Consider the following 19601-nt stretch of genomic DNA (forward strand, 5'->3'; position numbering starts at 1 on the left):
TTTAGTAGAAGAGCAATACGGAGAAGTTGTATGGATATGTTGTTAACACTTTGCGCGATTCGCATACGATGATAACAAAATATGGCATAACGCAAAGATGCCATATAGTGTAATTGTTTAGCAAAATAGAAGTCGATGCTACACTTTCTTTTAAACTTAAACATGTATGTTTCCCAGAAAAAGAACTGAAACGAATTAGAACTGTAAATGATACTGTGAATTGAACGAGGACTACAAATACTACAACATAAAAGCGGAAAATGTATTTTATGTCTTTTTTCACGGCAGTTTTAACGTTGGTCTGCTACGACACATTTAACACTGAAAACGTCAGAGCCGACATTTCCAGAATAGGACATTCCATGGGTTACAATTACGATATGATGGGTAAATGCCAGATTTCGAAACCGTAGTTTCAAACGTTATAATGGGCCAGATTTACTGTGACGAAATATGTCATATGGGCGACAATGCGGTGCAATGCAACGTGCAACCTAAATAATATTCACTTTCGTGAAAACATATTTGTAACTCTATATATACTTGACGTGAAGCGCGACGGAAATTATGGGTTTGACTTAAATTTTCTTAAAGGTCAACTGCATCTTCATAACAACTTTGCGGAATCATGTTCAGAATTTTTTTTCATAACGAAATTACCGACTTTCCGTGTTTCAACTTAATCGGAAATTGCCGTAATTTTGACTGAAAGTTCCAATATTGGCATGTTTACAGAAAAAGCAGAATGTGCATTGTGACGTCAAGTGAGTGACACATATTATCAACACCGGTCACAGCGGCTGTTTGTGTTCTCGCAGTTTTTGTTCTAGTCAGTAATGGCCGAGGTTTCCATTGTAACGGATTTGCCAAGTGATATTGAGACTGAGTCCGAGTACTCGGATGTCGAATGTAAGTATCATTTTTGCACGTACTTACAAAATTACCGTTTAAATGCCGGATTGGTTCAGGTGTTGATGCGCTCGATCCCACGTCAGTGGAACCCCTTGCAGCTTCATAATAATGATGGGTCATGAACAGCCTAGCTTGCTCAGCGCAAGCCGCTCGTCGAGACTACATGAAATACAGTTGTATATATAGTCTGTAGTGTAATAGCTCTTTTCAGTCATGTATCTTGATAAGTTTGTGCTGTTTCGAGAGTTACTGACATAATTCAATTCAGTGTGTCTGGACGTTGACGTATTGGAGATGTCCTACCATGGATATCAACAGGAATATGGCCGCAGAATAATAACATCGAGTTCGATGCATGAATGGGACGAGTCTCTGATCCGGTTGCCAAATACTTTTCTCGCACTAATACATTTGTTTTCACTTTTCAGAAATTGTGTTCCCTGGGTATGGGGATTCTGTGGCAAAAACCAGCGGAAAATCCTGCCTGCATGCGTTGTTACTGCTGTCCGAACAAAATTTACGTCAAATTCTTACAAAGGATTCCAGTTCAGTAACGCCACACTGTGAATGTACAGTTGTATTCCAAATAATAAACGCATATAACTAATCGACCAAAATGACTACAGACTACCGCGTCAGGCAGAAAAGCATATCGGGTTTTATGTCGGGCAATAGCTTCCTCTCTGCTAATTTTGATTATGCTGCTAGTCAGAGGAGGTGGAACGGTCTCAGCACAATCGCTCAACTCAACAGTTTCTGGTCCAGTTCTGATGAGTGCTTGAACTTCTTCGACAAGCTCATTGCAGTAATCTAGAACAGTCATAACAATATGACGGAATCTTATGATGCAGTCAGATCAACTGCAGTTACCAAATGTTGAATTTTCAAGTATCTTGTGGGTCGTACATTCCCCATTTTTGTACTTCCGGTATTTGACCGCGGTGCTCCTTCTTTCGACATTTTCTGAGTTTTCGAGCAATTTTCATTGAAATGCAGGATTGCCAACTGCATCCTGCAAAATATGCATAATTGATGAGGCTAGTAATTATGCCAAAATCTGATATACGGTAGATTGTTTTGAATAGCCGAGACACTGCAAGGTACCTACCTGGCTTTTTGACTGAAATATGGTTGTAGTGATATAACGTTGGGCAGAAATGATTGAGGAGGGCATTGAATGATTCACTTCCAGCAGTGTTTCCATTCGGCGATAGTTGGCGGATGTCATTTTCCCTTCGCGTGGAGTAGAGAACATGCAAATCCTTTCATACGCCAATGAATCTGAAAATGGATTGTCATAATGGTAAAAAACAGAATCAGAGATGCTATTAATTGTAACTTAAATTTAGGCCTATATGTATCATGTATATATGCTGAATGGAGCAGTTTGTTTCTTTTTGATACAGTCAAGTAGGCTATTTCATCTTTAAAGGATGTAACGCCATCTACACTACCCGCAAATCAAAATCTGGAGTATGAGCAGTTTGTGCAGTCTTGCTTGATTCTCAGTGTGCTACCTAAATCAGACTCTTGCACGTTCGACTCTGATTGACTCATTGGACAATGTTGAAAAATGCTCACCAGCTTATTTCTGTCCACAATCACAAACTGGGTCTTGCTATTCTCCAGACATTCCTCTGAATCTGAATGCCTGCAAATCATTATCTTGGTGAAGACTTGGTACAAATATGATTACACTGTTCAAGTACTCACTCTGACTCGCCATCTAACTCTGTTGGGTGGAAGCTATCGTCACTTGACAGGGATTGGATATCACTTTCACAGTCTTCATAATCCTCTCCTGCAATAGGGTTTGGACAGCGATGAAAAGACACTTTGGGTACCGAATATTGCGTATTTCAGCAACCATACGCGACACAAGATGTACCTCCGTGCCTCATCTTCTTCATACCTTCCATATTTACAATCAAATTCAGTATCACAATCAATCCCAACACGAATAACTATCTGTTTACCACACTGAGCTATACCAGGACTTTTGCCGTGTCACTCACATGACGTCATTTCATAGCTGAATGATTTCATATCCGTTTTTCCGCTTTTCGATTTATAATTTAAATTACTTGAAAACTATCATGTAATTTCAATTATTATTATTTTATTCATATTCCTAACCACATAACGTACGAAATAAGGCAAAGTCATTTTTAAGATGCAGTTGACCTTTAAGATTGAAAGTTAGAACTCCGTGAAAACAGCCCGACAATTCCCCAGTTTCTCTTTCTAATTGGGGGTTAAACTACTTCTACTTGACAAACTGAAAATAGCGAAAAGTAAGTAAGTAGATCACTAAATATTACGAAGTAGAAGTAGCGAAGATTCTATCTACTTGAGTAAGTACCAGAAGTAGAGGAAAACTACTTGAGTACTTCGAAAAAGTAGAAGTACTTCGTTACTGACCACCTCTGCTTACTATACAAATCATTAGAGCCCTGTGAACAAGCGTTCGTATCAGATTAGTTTTGCGCTTAGTCGGACAAAATGAATTCCAAGCGATATATTGGCCAGTGAAAGTGACTTTCCGAAAGACTGAGGTTAGAAACCTCTTATTGAACTTTTTTACGAAGACATCAAGTAATGCAAGAGAATTGTTATGATCCTTTTCTATAGTAAATTTGAGAGACGGATGAAGGTGATTTAAATGCCTCAAAAATATATCACGTATACATCAACGTACCGATGGTACATATAAGTGGTTTATCAATGTTCCGAAATAAATTTTGCTCGTGATAACCTACGAAAATATTAGCAAGTATAGGACCAAGAGGTGATCCCATAGCTAGTCCATCGATCTGTTTGTATATGACTTCATTGAAGCTAAATTCCACGTTGCATGTTGCCATGCTCATTAGTTTGACGAACATGTCTCTCGAGAATGGCGGGAATCGCAAAGAATCACCGTATAACTCATTAGCACAGATTTGCATGACAGTGTTGGGATCAAGTCACGAGTCATTTCGAGTCATTGCACATTTTGACTCGAGTCAAGTCAAATCAATCGATTTTCGAAGGTGACTCGAGTCAAGTCAAGTCACTCGATTTTTGGAGGTGACTCGAGTCAAGTCAAGTCAAATTGCCTTTTCGGAGTATGAGGTATGATTACGACATTGCATTTTGCTAGCTGTCAGAAATACCGATTGCGTCGTCATTGATTTTGAACAGATGAACGACTATAGGGTTGAATATACACGCAAGAAGGCATTGTATCGCTCACATATACGTAAAACTGCTAATTGCATAGCCTCAGTTTATAGTTACCAGTCGAAATGGAGGATATAGAAACGAATTGATAAGATGCAATACAATACTAGGCTTACCATACGTCCTCTTTTAAGAGGATTTGTCCTCTTTTTTGACTTTTTTGAAAGTGTCCTCGGAGGACGCCCTTTTGTCCTCTTTTTTGAGATTTTGTCCTCTTTTTTTGAAAATTTCGGGAGATTTAGAGCAAATTGCGAGTGACATGCCGCATATTAGCACAGAAGTGAAGCTCCGGCGGGTATTTCGGAGTGGAAAAACGGTGATTTCAGCTCTGAGCGAAAAGATGACCATTTTTTATTATTTATTTTTAGTCATCCACCTGGCAATGTGGAGTAAAAAACGTTATTGTGAGCTCTGAGCAGAAGTGAAGACCTTTTTTTTTTTTTTTTTAGTCAACCGATCACAAAGTGGGAAAAATTTACCGGTTTTTGAGAATTTCACTCCGGTTTTGCAAGCTGCGAATTTCTGAACAAGTGTCCTCTTTTTTGATTTCCAAAATATGGTATCTAAGCCTATACAATACCCATTTACAAATTGATATGATACAATTCAAGCCTGCGCCAATGGCTGAGGACTATATAATCTATGTTAGAATTCAATTTATAAAACAAGAGGCTAATTGGTTAAGGTAAGAACAGAAAGCAGAAATAGACATTTTGCTATTAAATTAGTTTACTATACTAGTTTGCGACAACGTAAGCTGTAAGCTTCGATAACTTCGCTTGCGGTCAATTTATTTGTGAGATAACAATGGAGGCTCAGTAAAACGCACGATCATGGAACGATTGGTCGCTCTCACGGGCTACACAAGCGTTTCGCGAACAATCCAGAGATATGGAAGATACAGTGATTTTTATCAACACCGATTACTTGATGACTTGAGATTGTCTCGTGAATTTTGCTTCGAGTCACGAGTCAATCCACATTTCTGAAACGACGAGTCAAGTCAAGTCATTTTAGCCAAGTGACTCGAGTCAAGTCAAGTCATACGAAAAAGGTGACTCGAGGAGTCAAGTCATGACTCGAGTCATCCCAACACTGTTGTATGGTCTCTTCAACTGGGACGTTGGTAAACAGACTTGAGATGTCGTAAGAGCATATAAAAAGTTTAGCAGGATCGAGCTTAGAACTTCTTATGGTGTCAGCAAACGTGAACGAGTCACGAATGCAATGGATACCATAAAGAGAAGAGAAAGAAAGCGTGCAATCCAGTTAGCGAGTTTGTGATATGACGAGCCAAGCATTATTGAGAGTATTGGACGCAATGGCACACAAGATTAATTCGTCTTAGGTAGACCATACAAGCGCGGGCGCATGGATCCTACTGGTCTGGCTTGATCGTAATCCGTAGATATTTTCCTGCTTTCTTTAGTGTCAGAAGTAATCGCTGCATTCTTGCTTCGGTCGCGCTGGTGTTGTCATTATCAGCTGCTGGCAGCAATGAACTTTGATGTGTCGTTCAGAATGCCAATACGTAATCAGATTTATTCATAATGACAACCCCGGAACCTTTGTCAGGTTTCGTGATGGGAATCGATTTGTTGGACTTCAGGGATCTCTGACGGCCACTACCGACGAGGGTCAGTTGAAAAGCTTATAGTGAATGAATTCCGAAAATGAATGTGTTATTAATTATTATAGTTGTGCTCAACGTAAATATCCTAATCCAATCAATCCCTGCTCCGCAACAGAAAAAGAATGTCAGAGCTGCCTTTACCTTTAGCACATCCTCGTGGTTGGACTCCAAGGTAGTATTCATTAGTTCGACACTCTTCGATGACGAGTCGTCTTTGTCGTCTCCTGTTGCGTAACATTTCGAGTTATTTTTGATATCGAAAACCAAAGGAATGTCTGTGTAATTAAACTCGGTTACGATTTCGAGTAGATTTCAAATGGTTACGGGTCACATAAAACGGACAACTCTCATGCGGACCCAGTGTCCAACTCGATCAAAATCGATGAAAACCTGATCTGGCCCGTGAAGCGATTTGTGATCATCGGTGTTCAAGCGTAATCAATCCGGTGCCTGGAAATGATAGGCAATTTGGGTGTCGTTACATATTAATTTAGTATACTTGTATCGATCTATTGGCGAACTAATGCTGTTTAATTGGCTAAATGGCTGGCGCTGAATGTTCCTGTCCTAGTGATCAGAACCCCACAGGATAAATGCCATCCCACAAGGAATAATCAGTTGCCAGTAATGCAATACCAATTTGAAATCGTGTGTGCCTTTTAGTTTTAACGATTTCCATATCTTTTGACATAGCAGATATAGGAGGTCCGAAATAGCATAATGTAACGAAGTCAATATACCGGCGGGTCCACCCGAAGATGTTCAATTCTTATTTAGAGGTCCTAACTTTTCCAACACACCTCATTCAGCTCTACTGGTAAATCCGATTACGAGGTGGGGAATGAAGGCTCAGAATATATCTGAAGTGGGGAATGAAGACAAAAAGGTTGGGAACCACTGCTGTACAGTGTGGGCCTACTTGTACTTGTACTGCACAGTGTACACTTGTGACCTCGTCCATTGGCAATCTCGTGCTGTCTGATATCGAAAGCGGGCGTCAACATTTATCATTGATATGTCGAATCACAGTTCACAAACGCATTTTCTCTAGAGCACTCAGCCCAGCACTTCCTATAGTGCTGAATAATGGAATGAACGAATCGTTCCTATCTGCTGTTCGGTTCTATTTGTACAGAACAAATGGGAAATATTGACGACTCCTCAGTCTAGGAACCCCGACGTGCGTGACGATTGTGGTCCGAAGTGGTTCATTTGATGAAACCTATTCACAGCAAGAAGCATGCCCTTGCGAATTTGCTTCATAATGTGGAGTCTGAATCCTAAGCCAGTGCCACACCTATTCTGAAAATACGAATAAAAGTCTGCATGGCAATGAAACAACCCCGAAGTCATTTAGAGATAATATTTTTTTGACGTTTCATTTCTTAAACACCACAATAAACAATATTTACAGTTGAACAAGCCACCGCACTGAAAGAAACCCGAGTAAAAGGACATTGCAATCATCGACAATGATATCACAGAATAATGACGAACAACAGAATTGGACAACAAACCATTGCAAAGAAGATATCGAGTGCGCAAGAACGATTGAGCGTAAGACACGAACACCGCGAGTGGGCGCTATCAGGTTCAAACAGCACTGACGTAGTAGTGACGTTACAGAAAGTCCTTTTCACGCTCATTTCCTCATCTTCATCTCGGAGAATCGTAAGAAAGTCGAATCCAGATCCCAGGTGCATCCCCTGCTGTCCCACCAGAATCCCTTGCGGCTCGTTTTGGTGAAGTTTCCGTTCAGGTTGACGTTTGCGCAGGCCTCATACCAGGTTCCGGCGCAGTAGTCATACCACCAGCCTCCTTCGCGGTGAGAAGCGCAGTTCACTTCCGACGAACCATCGTGATCTGCGTCTTTCGTTGAGAATTGGAGATTGTTGTGATATGAGAGACGATCTCTGGTCGTATTCCCGGAGTATCCGGAAACGTGTAGTCTATAGTTGTCGGATCCGGGCCCGATGCGGAAGGAACTGGGAAGGCCAAAATTTGTAAATTAATCCCGGTTTGAGTTTATGGATCTGACAAACTTACGTAAATAGACTGTAATTGTCAATACATCTAGCTTCTCACAAACTTCAAGATATGACATAACTTATGAGAGAATACGGACAAAAAATCGTGACGTGTTGCAAAAAAAATCAATTGCAGGTTTGAAATCACTCTATTCGAAGTCAAAACCGGAGATTTTGTGTTGACCAGTGTAGTCGTTCATGTGTCACGAATACAAGAACAGGAAAGGCGCCAAAGTGAGAAAAGGTAAGAGTTGAATAACATGGAATAGAAGATATTAATATGCGGATATATTTAAAATAACGAAAAATGATTCATAAGACAAGAAGTCAAATATAATGTGACTATATTAATAAAATTAAAATAATGTGACAAATATTCTGTCCTTATCATACAATACCGGCTTCTTTTTATCTTATCATACAGTCACTGAATATGGTATCAGAAGGTTAATTGAACTAACACTGCGAAAAGTGCCAGTGGTAGCCTACATGAAAACAGAACTCCGAACTCGTGAATCCTACGTTCGAGGTAAGTTCCGTTTTCAAGTGCCATGGGTGCCTATTCACACCCAGGGTGGTAAGCTGGGGCGGAAATATATTGACGTTTATGAAATGCACAAAATAACATCACGAAGGCAACTCGACCAACTGCAACCCAGTTCATAAGAAGACAAGAGTTGATATTCACCTGTATTTGGCAACCCAATAAATTCCATTTCTCGTGATCATTTTGATTTTCAACTCCATGTCTCCTCCCTTGGTCAATTCATGCATTGATTCCAGACCTGAAATAAGACATCAACATGAGATTGGGTTTTAAATCGATACTTGGTATACGTCACAGTTGGACACATAACGAAGTACTTTTACTTTTCCAAAGCTCTCCTCTACTTGCAGCACTAGCTCATAACTTCCTGCTACTTCCTCCTATTCTGGGAATTGCAAACTTACCTTTCACTATTTACCGTTTCTCAAGTAAACGTTCTTCTCACGAGAGAGACTTCTTCCCATGTCTGTTCTCGTTGCGAAATAGCAAGGGGTTCTTGACGTTGGCACTGCCATCCCGGGGGCGATTATGTACATAGTTAAGTTACCATAGTTGGAATTGGGATAGGAGGACACTTTTTCAAATCATCAAACCGAAATTGAAAATAGCTGATTTGGAAATTTTTACTGGAATTCTTGTGTTGACTAAAAAAGGTCACCACGTCAGTGTTGGGATGACTAGACTCACCTTTTTCGTATGACTTGACCTGACTCGAGTCACTTTGCTAAAATGAGTTGACTTGACTCAGCGTATCACAAATGTGGATGGACTCGTGACTCGGAGCAAAATTCACGAGTCAATTTCAAGTCATCAAGCAATCGGTGTCGATAAAAACCACTGTATCTTGCATATGGTCGGATTGTTCGCAAAACGCTGGTGTAACACGTGAGAGCGACCAATCATTCAATGATCGTGCGTTTTAGTGAGCCTCTATTGTTCTCTCACAAAATTCCCACGTGCAAGTCATTCATTACTTCTTAGCTTTGGCAGCAGCCTAAAGCTCGGTGCCCTGGGTAGCTGTTGTTAATAGCTGGCAACAGACTTAGACGCAATATAGATTGCCCGGTTTCGCCCTCAATTAGGCTACCCTACATCAACACAATATAATTCAATTCCAAAAGTGATCAAATTTAGCATGGCAGGACAGAAGGACGCTGTGCTCTCTGTAGTCACTACCAGCATTAGAAATAGTCTAGGTGCAACCTACCTTGAAATAAATTGGTGTACTATTCAATGTTTATTTCCTATTTTCAAACAAGTTTGGGGAAATTTGTCAGAAATGTAAAAGACTCAACAACTGGAATGCGGATTCAAACTTGGCGTAAGATATACCTTATGCAGGGGTGGGCAACATACGGCCCGCGGGCCGGATCCGGCCCGCGAAGGGATTTTGTCCGGCCCGCGGACAGTTTTTCGTCTTACATGATAATGTGGCCCGCCGGCCCCAGTCTTCCGAGATTCCCCACTACCTGCTCACATACATTTTAGTGATTGTATGTTTTTATACACATGTATGCACTTGCACAGCAAGCGAGGGTGGAGCTTACGCGTAAGTTCGTCGAAGCGAGAAGACTTGCATTATCGGCATTTACGATGTACTGAACCCTAATGTCATTTGTGGTAATAATGGTGTTTGTTGACGACAATGGTCATTTACACCAGGCTGATATTTCTTATTTTTGATTCCGTAACCGTCGACTTGTAGCACGGCGCACACTTATAGGCTTTTGTAAGACACCGATTATGCCAGGTGTCGCCAACTGAAAACGGGTCGCGGGCCAATTTCAAATTTCGAGGCCGCGGCCCGCATGAATTCAATATCGAGATAGACAGGCCGCACAGTTTAACAACCACGCTATCTCGTCACCTACTTAATCCTAATGCATTGATATCTTGGTAAATTTGGGGTACCGGGCATATTGAACGCCTGGAAATCTTGATGAAGGATTGCACCGTGTGTTGATTGATCAGAGAGAAGCAGACATGGTGGTACCTGTATGACAGGGGTGGTACCTGTATGACAGGGGTGGCCAACCTGCGGCCGTAGAAGCAAATTTGTGCGGCCGTGGACACATAATTCAATTAGTAGGTGTTGGCGGCCGTCGACGTGGAATTTGAATTTAAGAATTGACTCCCGATTTCTTGAAAGATTTTAATTATTCTTGAAAGTTTCTTCGCGCAGCGCGCGATTCCATGCGACTTTATTTTTCGATTTTAATATAGTTGCGCACTTTGCAATCAGAGCCCCACAGTACAGTTGCGAACAGATGCGCCACATATAGAAATACCAACTCGGAATCGTGTTCTCCTCACTATACCGACAATCCTGACGGGAGGTCAAGACATGCAAAGAGCAGCATGCAACAAAGTGACTAATAATAATTGGCCTGTCCTGACCGACCCGCCACCAACTCTACCGGTGAATCTGATCACATGGGATGAGAAATAATATGTAGAACTACTAATTTTCATGACGAAATTCATGAATGAATCTGATAAAATTTTCGCGCTTGGCGCGACTATGAACACTGAACAGCCTGCATTATTTAATAGATTAGTACGGAGTTCGCCGGAAATGGACATAGACACTTTAACATGAGTATTTGGCGTCCTGCTAGTTCATTACGACTATTCCCTGAAATGCGGCCGTAGGCTACATGAGTAGTCGAAATGCGGCCGTGACTGGCAAAGAGATTGGCCACCCCTCCTGTATGAGAGTGCAGTTCTCAAATCCACATTGTCTTCGTCATTATTGGCGAGAAATGGCTTTGAAGTTGCATTGCTGTCGTTAAAATACATTCATTAAATACGATTTCATCCTTGTATACGTGGATAAATGGGCGAATAATGTATCGATTCAGCAATCCGGCCCGCCACGTACTTAATTTTCCTATATCCGGCCCGCCGACTTGGAGAAGTTGCCCGCCCCTGACCTTATGTGTACTATTAGATCAGGGGTGGGCAACCTGCGCCCATCATTTGTGCGGCCGTCGAGGCCTATTTCAATTAGTATCTGTTGGCGGCCGTAGACTTGAAAATTGAAATTACGAATTCACTCCAGGATTTTTGAGAGATTTTAATTAATCTTGAAATTTTCTTCGCGCTCCGCGCAATTCAACACGAATTCATTTTTCGCCCTTCACAATCTGTGCCGAAATGGGAATCGTCAAGAAATAACAGCATTCAACAAAGTGACTAATAACAATTGGCCCACCCAAAGATGCATTAGCATTTATAAGTGTACCTAAAATTTTTGAATGCACTCCCTCTATCAACTCTACCGGTGAATCTTATCACATGGGCCGAGAAATGATAAATATTTGGTACTAATATGTGATACTGCTACTATTAATAACGGAATTCATTCGTGGCTCTGAAAAATTTTCGCGCTCGGCACGACAATATGCAATCCCACCAACTATTCATAACATTGCCACTCGCGATTTCGGTGCGTACAATAGGCCGTTATGAAAATTAGAATACATACCGGAGTTCCCCAGGAATGGATATGGACAGTTTACCATAGGTATTTTGCATTCATCGCGGCTATGCCCTGGAATGCGGCCTTAGGCTACATAAGTAATCAAAATGCGGCCGTGATTAGCAAAAAGGTGGCCCACCTCTGTACTTTTTGACATGACGATAAGTGCAGTGGGGTCAGGAGGGGTGCAAGCCCAAAAAGGTTGAGAACTGCTGCTATACCCGTTCATCGGTTCAGAATCAAAGCCCCCTCAATCTGTATTTCAGACAGCTAGCAAAATGCAATGAAGCAGGCATGCCTCATACTTCGAAAATGAAACTTGACTTGACTCGAGTCAAAATGTGCAATGACTGGAAATGACTCGTGAATCGAAGGTAGTGACTTGATCCCAGCACTGCAACACACTGACTCGACTCCAGAACTACCGACTTCCCATCGATACTTCTCTGGCGTTGACCAACCTTGTCCATAAGCCTAGCTGTCAAAGCTGTAAAAAAGGACGAATTTCGAAAAAGGGGGAAATTTAGGACATTTTCGATTGCCTGAAACCGGAGGACATTATGGAAGTGGTCGGGAACCTATGCCTCGCAAGCTATATATGGCTCTTTTGGGTATAAGATATGGCACTTTGAGGAATTTATAATTTTATCAATATTGCAGCAACTTAATTGTTAGTAAATTTTCATGACGGCGAGAATTATTATTCTACTATATATTAGTGCTCCCAATACGCCACGGACGTTAAATTGTGACGTTACAGTTGATCTTTCGGAGTTACAATTGAAAACATTGGGCCAACATGGGTCTTTGGTCGAAAAAGGTTCCCGACCACTAGCGCATGGTAAGTGGTAACCCTGCGATGATGACACTGACAAAAAGAATTACTCATGGTGGGGAGCGATGGGACGCTAATCTGATATTGAGGATTTATCCCAGAATGTAGCAAATATGCAGTTCATGAGGTTTTCAGTAGAAGCCTCTGTTCTATACAAAACCATCATATGCATCACGTGATGCGCGACTAATCTTATGCTGTTGGAAATGTGTAGTACATCCTGGGATGTAGCAGCACGAATCCAACTATTTACATCGCTCGCACAGCTCAGTTTCTGGTCCTTGAAGGGAGAGCTACTTCTCATAACTGCATACTTACTTGAAGCAGATTTGGGCTATTTCGAAAAGCACTTCTTTCACTCGTACTTGAGTAGAATCTTGCGTCGCTACTTCTACTTGAGTAGCTCTCTTTACTACTTTGACCGCTTCTGCTGTACATTACAGTGTAATACTGATATGATATCAATTCTCTATCTTATCATTGGCATAAATAACACAAAGCTCCATCTTCGTTACATAATTACTGCCAACACCAAGAAGACATGTGTCGGATGAATGTAAATTTGAATTTATATTTTTGGTGACCCTGCTATATTGTAACAAAAAAAAATCTCAAATTCATGGCATACTGAGCGCGAAGAAGCGATCATCTGAAAAAAAATTTCGCGCTTGGCGCGATTTACCTCCAATGCACGCGTGTTTCTCTCTATATAGACCCAATTTCATATTTTTTATTCTCTCATCAACATTCAGAACATTCCATACCACCAAACAAATATGTTGCGGTTGCTAGCATCTCAGTGGGATTTTTTGGTATGACGATAAGGGGGCGTGAAATTTTTTACTATCAAAAAGGGGGGCGTGTCTAAAAAAAGGTTGAGAACCACTGTTCTAGAGCTAAGGTGATGGCGAGATTCGGATGAAATGGGCATAAATTACGCAAATTCGTGGTGCGAACGTAAGTGCCATTTTTTTTTAGTCAACACCACAAATTTTTAGGTAAAAAGTGTGTAAACCGGCCGGCAATTGGATATGACGACCTTTTTTTTAGACGAACCACAAAATCGGAAAAAATCTACCATCTGCGTCTTTCGTTGAGAATTTTTTTTGTTTGCCATCATATTTCGAAACAATGTTAAGCATGATACCTTTTGAACTCTTTACATCCCTATCCGCGTTTTTCTATCAAGACATTAAAATGATTTTGGGGTAATACACACCTTATTGTCTTGGTCAAAAGGCTGGGAGCCACTGGTCTAATGGATGTAATTTGTAATCCCCATGGTTTGGTGCAAACCAAAATACCATCATGATGATCATCATCATTGGTTTATTAGCAATTTTATCAGTTCAATACACCACAAAAAAAATGCGATACAATGAAAAGAAAGGAAGATGTCGAAGCGACTAGGAGTTGTCTATGGAATCAGACAGCCACCTTGGCCTAGGCGATGTAAAGAGGCGGCATGCACAGTTGCACACTGAATGAAGTAAAGAAGATAGTATAGAAAAAGGAAGCGACAAAAAATAGGGCGGCATGTCATGGGAAGCGAGATCGATAGGTCAGTCGTGGTCCGGTAATCTTGAGGATGGACTGATGATTGATATTTTTTACACGAGAGTCTTTAGAGAGAGTCTTTATTTTTCCTCGAACCAAAATACATAACAAAGGGCAGTGATGGTGGTACAGAAAATATGCGTGCACAGTATTTGGTATTAGATAGGAATGATCGATAAGACCGTGAAGGTCATCTAGTCTGATCACGAATTACATGTCAGGTTGAAACTAGAACAAGAAGTCATAACACTATACCCTAACATCGTCACGAATTCAGAGTAAACCGTCGCCTCAAACCAGGGGTTCTCAAAGGGTGGGCTACAGAAGTAATTTGAGGTGGCGGGCCACAGAGCTATTTGAAAATTGGAGAAAGTTTATATATTGCTATCAATTTTTATCCTCTCTCTGCTCCCGTAATCTGATTTACCGGTAGAGCTGTGTAAAGTGTACTTGAAAAGGTAGGACCCCTCAATAATAATTAAACATCTCCGGGTGTCTACCCGTTGGCAGGAACGAAACAACACTTCGTCAGGCCCCTAAAAACTTGAGTCTTGGGCTCCCATAGGGTGATAAACCGACCCCCCCAATCACGTTGTTCGCGTTTGTCACGTAATTACAGTTGTACAGTTCAGTCAGCCAGCGCGACGCACGAAAATTTTTGATAATTGATGATAAAATCGGTCAATAAGATCGGAAATTGCATAAATGCATATATATTGCTATCAATTTCTTGTCCTCTCTACTCACGAAATCAGATTTACATGTAGAGCTGAGGAGCTGAGTGAGATGTCTTTGAAACTGTAGAGCCCGTAAATAATAATTAAACATCTTCTGACCGGCGGACTCATTGGTATGACTTCGTTACATGACAGTGGCGGCTCGTGACAATATCGGGTGGTGGGGCAAGGGCTGCAAGCGACTTTTTATCAAGATGACGTCACAATGGCGTTTTCCAACGTAAACAAGTAACTTAATGATGGTACGGTAACATGAATTTCCCGGCAACAGTGATTTTAACGTATGTGCCACGAGAGGTCCGCTGGTGAGCTGTGACTTGAAGTGTGGTAACTGCGTAAACGGCGTACGGAACAAAGATTCAACACGGCTCATGTTCGCATTAGACCTGACTAATTATCTGCAGAAATGGAAATGACTATAACTCGAGAGATAGCGTAAGCCTAGTTGGAAAGGTCAACGAATTCGGACAGATACGCAATTGTTATCTCATAGATTGGGCCTGTCCTATTGAATCCAAAACATCATTCTAAAGAAATAAGAATAGCAGCCTCGGAAATTTGGTCTCGGTAGTCGGTACAGCATAGGAGATTTTGGCCTTGAAACTGGAGACTGTAACACGACACATACGTTTTTATTACTGTCTTATAGGTCTGCTGCGAAATCGCCTTTGGAAAATATATTACCGAATAAATACGTGGATGAAAGCCTTAAACTTGGTACACTGTTACATGACATTATCGAGAAGTGGCCTCATGGCCGTTTTCGGTATGGTACACTGTCAAAATTAATGCGAACAGACCAACACCGAATTTTGCGTAAATTTTACTGAGGAATAGGCTGATCAAGTGATCAGCTGTTAGCCGCCATCGAAAACGAAGTAGCTATCGCGCTTGACAGCAGGGGGTTGTGAGCAAATGGCTTGAAGGCCACAATTTCACGGTGAAATTGACATTGGAGAATATAATATCAAAGTAAATATTTGAATGCAAACTGAGAATGATATCATCAACTCAGTTAACGTTACCGCAGATACACCGGCTTTTGCGTGAAATCCGCAATGTGTTGTAGGCTAAAGTGTCAGATCGGAGCACATCTTTACCATACTCGACCTTGATAACGAAATTACTGCCCTAATCATTGAGTGTCAACCTTGAGACTTGGCACAGCGTTCGATACTAAAATCAAGACATACCTTACAAAAGCTTATGACGGATCTAGGTAAGGAGCATCGTTAAAATCAATAGAGCCCAATACCGGCTTTGCGTATAATCTGTTAGCGATAAATGACGAGTCAGCTCTCACTCGAATTAGGAAACGAAATTACCACTAACACAGTTCAGTGACAAACTTAAAACTTGGTACAGCGTTCGATACTAACATTAAGACTTACCGTGCCAAATGTCATAACCGATCTCAGTATTGAACATCGTCAAAATCAATGTATACCAATACCGGCTTTTGAGTAAAATCTCAGCTTTGCGCCCCTTTTCAGATGCTTTCACGTCCTCAAGGGGGGCGCAGTTTGAGAAAAACTTCCTTAAAATTATCATGGTGAAATATACTTTAATCAATTCCGTGCATTAATTCGATTTTTAGCACGCACTTTGTCAATATTTTTGATAAGTTTCTTTAGACTCTCGCGGGCCGCACAAAACGGCGTTGCGGGCCGTAGTTTGCCCACCCCTGGCCTAGACTATTACGTTCAACATCTTCACGAACCCTATAATGAAGACAAACAATCCTCCGATTTAGAGCCAATATCTTTGACTAAAGCTTCTGAATGGCCTTAACCGACTCCAGTAATATAACGTTCTCACACAATTGCGATTACAATTAGACTAATTTCGGTAAATGATGGTTATTTTTAATAATTTTTGATTGCATGCTTTTTGAGGCTGGTGGTTCACAAATTAAAATCTATGATCGCGGCACTAAATCGCGCGGAGCGCGAAGAAATATTTCAAGAGGCATAAATCTGCTAAAAAATGATAACTTTTCTGTTGATTTACGAAAACATTTTCATCCTATTTCAAACCTTCAAAATTGCTGACGTTTAGTCATATTTTAGAAATTCCTCGCGGATGCAGTTTTAGCAGTGAAATTCCGGACATGTCCGGGAAATTTCGGACGTATGGCAACCCTAGCCTAGCTGTCAAAGCTGTAAAAAAGGAAGAATTTCCAAAAAGGAAGAAATTTAGAAGGACATTTTCAATTTCCCGAAAACGGAGGACATACGGTGACCCTACGACTACGACACTGACAAAAGGAAATACTTATGTGAAATGAGAAAGTGACGGGATGTGATGCGGGACAAATCCTATACTGTTGAAAATGTATACATCCTGGGATGTAGCAGCACGAATCCAGCTCTCTACATCGCTCGCACAGCTCAGTTTCTGGTCTTTCAAGAGAGCGTATATATGACTGCTTCTCAAAACTGCATACTTACTTAAATCAGTTTTGGGCTATTTCAAAAAGCACTACTTCTCGTACTTGAGTAGAATCTTGCATCGCTACTTCTGCTTGCGTGGCCTTTCTTCACTACTTTGACCACTTCTGCTCTACGTTATAGTGTGATGTTCATATTCTATCAATATCTCGATCTTATCATTGACATAAGTACCACAAAGCTCCATCTTTGTGAGATAATTACTGCCACAACACTAAGAAAACATGTGTCGGATGAATGTAAATTTGAATTTATATTTTTGGTGATTCTGCTGTACTGTAACAGAAAAAATTGAGCCAAAGTTGCGAATTACAGTTAACTCAATTCCAGTACAAGTAGTTTTGGGCTGCTTCGAAAACATTACTTCTTACTCGTAGTGGAGTAGAATGTCCACTCGATTGCGGCAACTAGATATTGGGTAAGAAAGCACTTTTGTCCGGGAAGACTTATTCTGATTGCATAATCGACTCATGGTCTTAGCGGTTAGGTTACAATCGGAACTCTCCAACTAGATGACGTGCTCTTCAGTCACAATATTTGTGTTATTGAACCACGCCTATGACGAGTACGGATTTATGCACCGATAAGACGATTTATAGATTCATTTATTTGTCACGCCAGTGAAAATCCGGTACGGACCAGGATAACGATGAGGGGCCGTGAGGCCTTAGTACACAGTCGCCACCTATCTGTTCGAATTAAAAGTTTTAATGGTTATCACAAAAATTTCTGAACTCTTCCTGACAGACATGGTGGATGGCTAGGCTTAATTCATGAGACAGAACGAGCAACGAAAGTTCTACATCAAGTCATACCCAACCAATGATCTCCTTGCAAATCGCCAAATCCTTTCACGTAATCATTCCAACCTCTGTAGAAATTAACGTCGCCATTCATTCTTCGCTGGAAAACCTTTTATGAAACAGAAAATATCTCTATTTGCCACAAAAATTGCGCATTCCACTCACGGTCCAGTTTCCACCATCGTCAGTTACGTCACAGTATACGCCCTTGAATCCCATTGTGGGTAGGCCTATGTGCGAGTTGAAGACACCCCCGGAATGATCACGCGCAAATGCTGATTCTAATTTGGCGCCCTCACAACTACTTCCGGTGATTGTTTGAATAGCTAGAGAGGATACAATTTGTTTCATAAAAGTTACTCAACAGCAATGGAAATCTCACCTTCCCTGATTTTTCTATCCATGCTTTCCTCGATCAGGGTCATGTTAATTTCCCCGTGTGGGCCTGTTGGACCAACCGGACCAACTCCACCAGGGGGTCCGATGTCACCGGGTTCACCTACCGGGCCACGTGGCCCAGGGCGACCCCGAGCACCACGCGGTCCAGCTTTACCCACCCTAGTACTTCCCGCGGTGACCAAATCCGTGTTCTCACACCATTGCTGGCATTGGTTGCAGACAATTCCTTTGAAATGCGAGATTTGTGCGTTTGTTGCCCACGCTGGTGATGTGTCGAGGACAAATAAAAACAGCAAGAACGAAATCCTGCTATCCATCTGATATTACCAATGACGCAAAACTTCAGAAGTTAGAATCTGAAAAATACATTAGAAACCTCATTAGTGAACTAACAGCAACCATGCTGCTTTTACAAAGCATCCGGTGCGACCCTGGATAAAACTATTCGTCAACGGGTTCCCATATCACACGATTGGGCCTCAAAAGAATTGGTCAAGGTCTGGGTTACAATTATTTGAATCATAGTCGACTGCTCACGTGAACAAATATTGCACACAAAATTTAGCGACCCCTCGCAGTCTTGAGCTGGTTTCCAATGTACACGTGAATCGCAGCATATTTGTTTTACTGTAACACATCCAGAGGTATTCGGTAACGAAGTCCTTTTACTTCTGTGAATTACTCAAGTAGGTTTTGCCCACTTGCAACACTTGGTCAAGCGCTTTTGTTTTTAGGGTACTTTCGCTTCTTCTTGGACAAGTTTTAGCCGAAATTCTTTATCCTCTCTGGATTTTGAAAAGTAGAAAGTATTGGTTTGGAATATGCTTATATCACCATCATGCGTGATTAGCGTTGGGACCCCGGGAAATCCCGATCCCGGGATCCCGGGATTTGAAGCAATCCCGATCCCGGGATTAATCCCGATCCCGGGATTAATCCCAATGAAATCCCGGGATTTGTAAATAGCATCTACCAAGGCTTACGTAGCGTCATGTCTC

General features: G+C 41.3%; 1 protein-coding gene and 1 long non-coding RNA gene across 3 annotated transcripts in view; both read right to left on the reverse strand.

The window, feature by feature from the left end:
* LOC145435206 (microfibril-associated glycoprotein 4-like) overlaps positions 1-19601 on the reverse strand; it is a 96125-nt gene that overhangs the window by 17844 nt on the left and 58680 nt on the right. The window contains exons 5-6 of the mRNA XM_080312533.1: positions 18217-18313; positions 8483-8579 (exon numbers count right to left, since the gene is read on the reverse strand). Coding sequence (XP_080168659.1) covers positions 8483-8579; positions 18217-18313 — 194 coding nt within the window. The remainder of the gene's footprint in view (positions 1-8482; positions 8580-18216; positions 18314-19601) is intronic.
* On the reverse strand, positions 627-3103 carry LOC145435254 (uncharacterized). Of its 2 annotated transcripts, XR_013913761.1 has the most exons (5): positions 2626-3103; positions 2494-2563; positions 2021-2193; positions 1783-1924; positions 627-1722 (listed from the first exon to the last, which is right to left on the reverse strand). It is a non-coding gene; the product is annotated as an uncharacterized LOC145435254 (long non-coding RNA). The 2 variants fall into 2 exon arrangements; XR_013913760.1 differs by having other exon boundaries at positions 2494-3103.

The sequence above is a fragment of the Botryllus schlosseri genome, chromosome 3 (assembly GCF_051294905.1).
Source record: "Botryllus schlosseri isolate E-star chromosome 3, Bs_hap1, whole genome shotgun sequence".
NCBI lineage: Eukaryota > Metazoa > Chordata > Ascidiacea > Stolidobranchia > Styelidae > Botryllus > Botryllus schlosseri.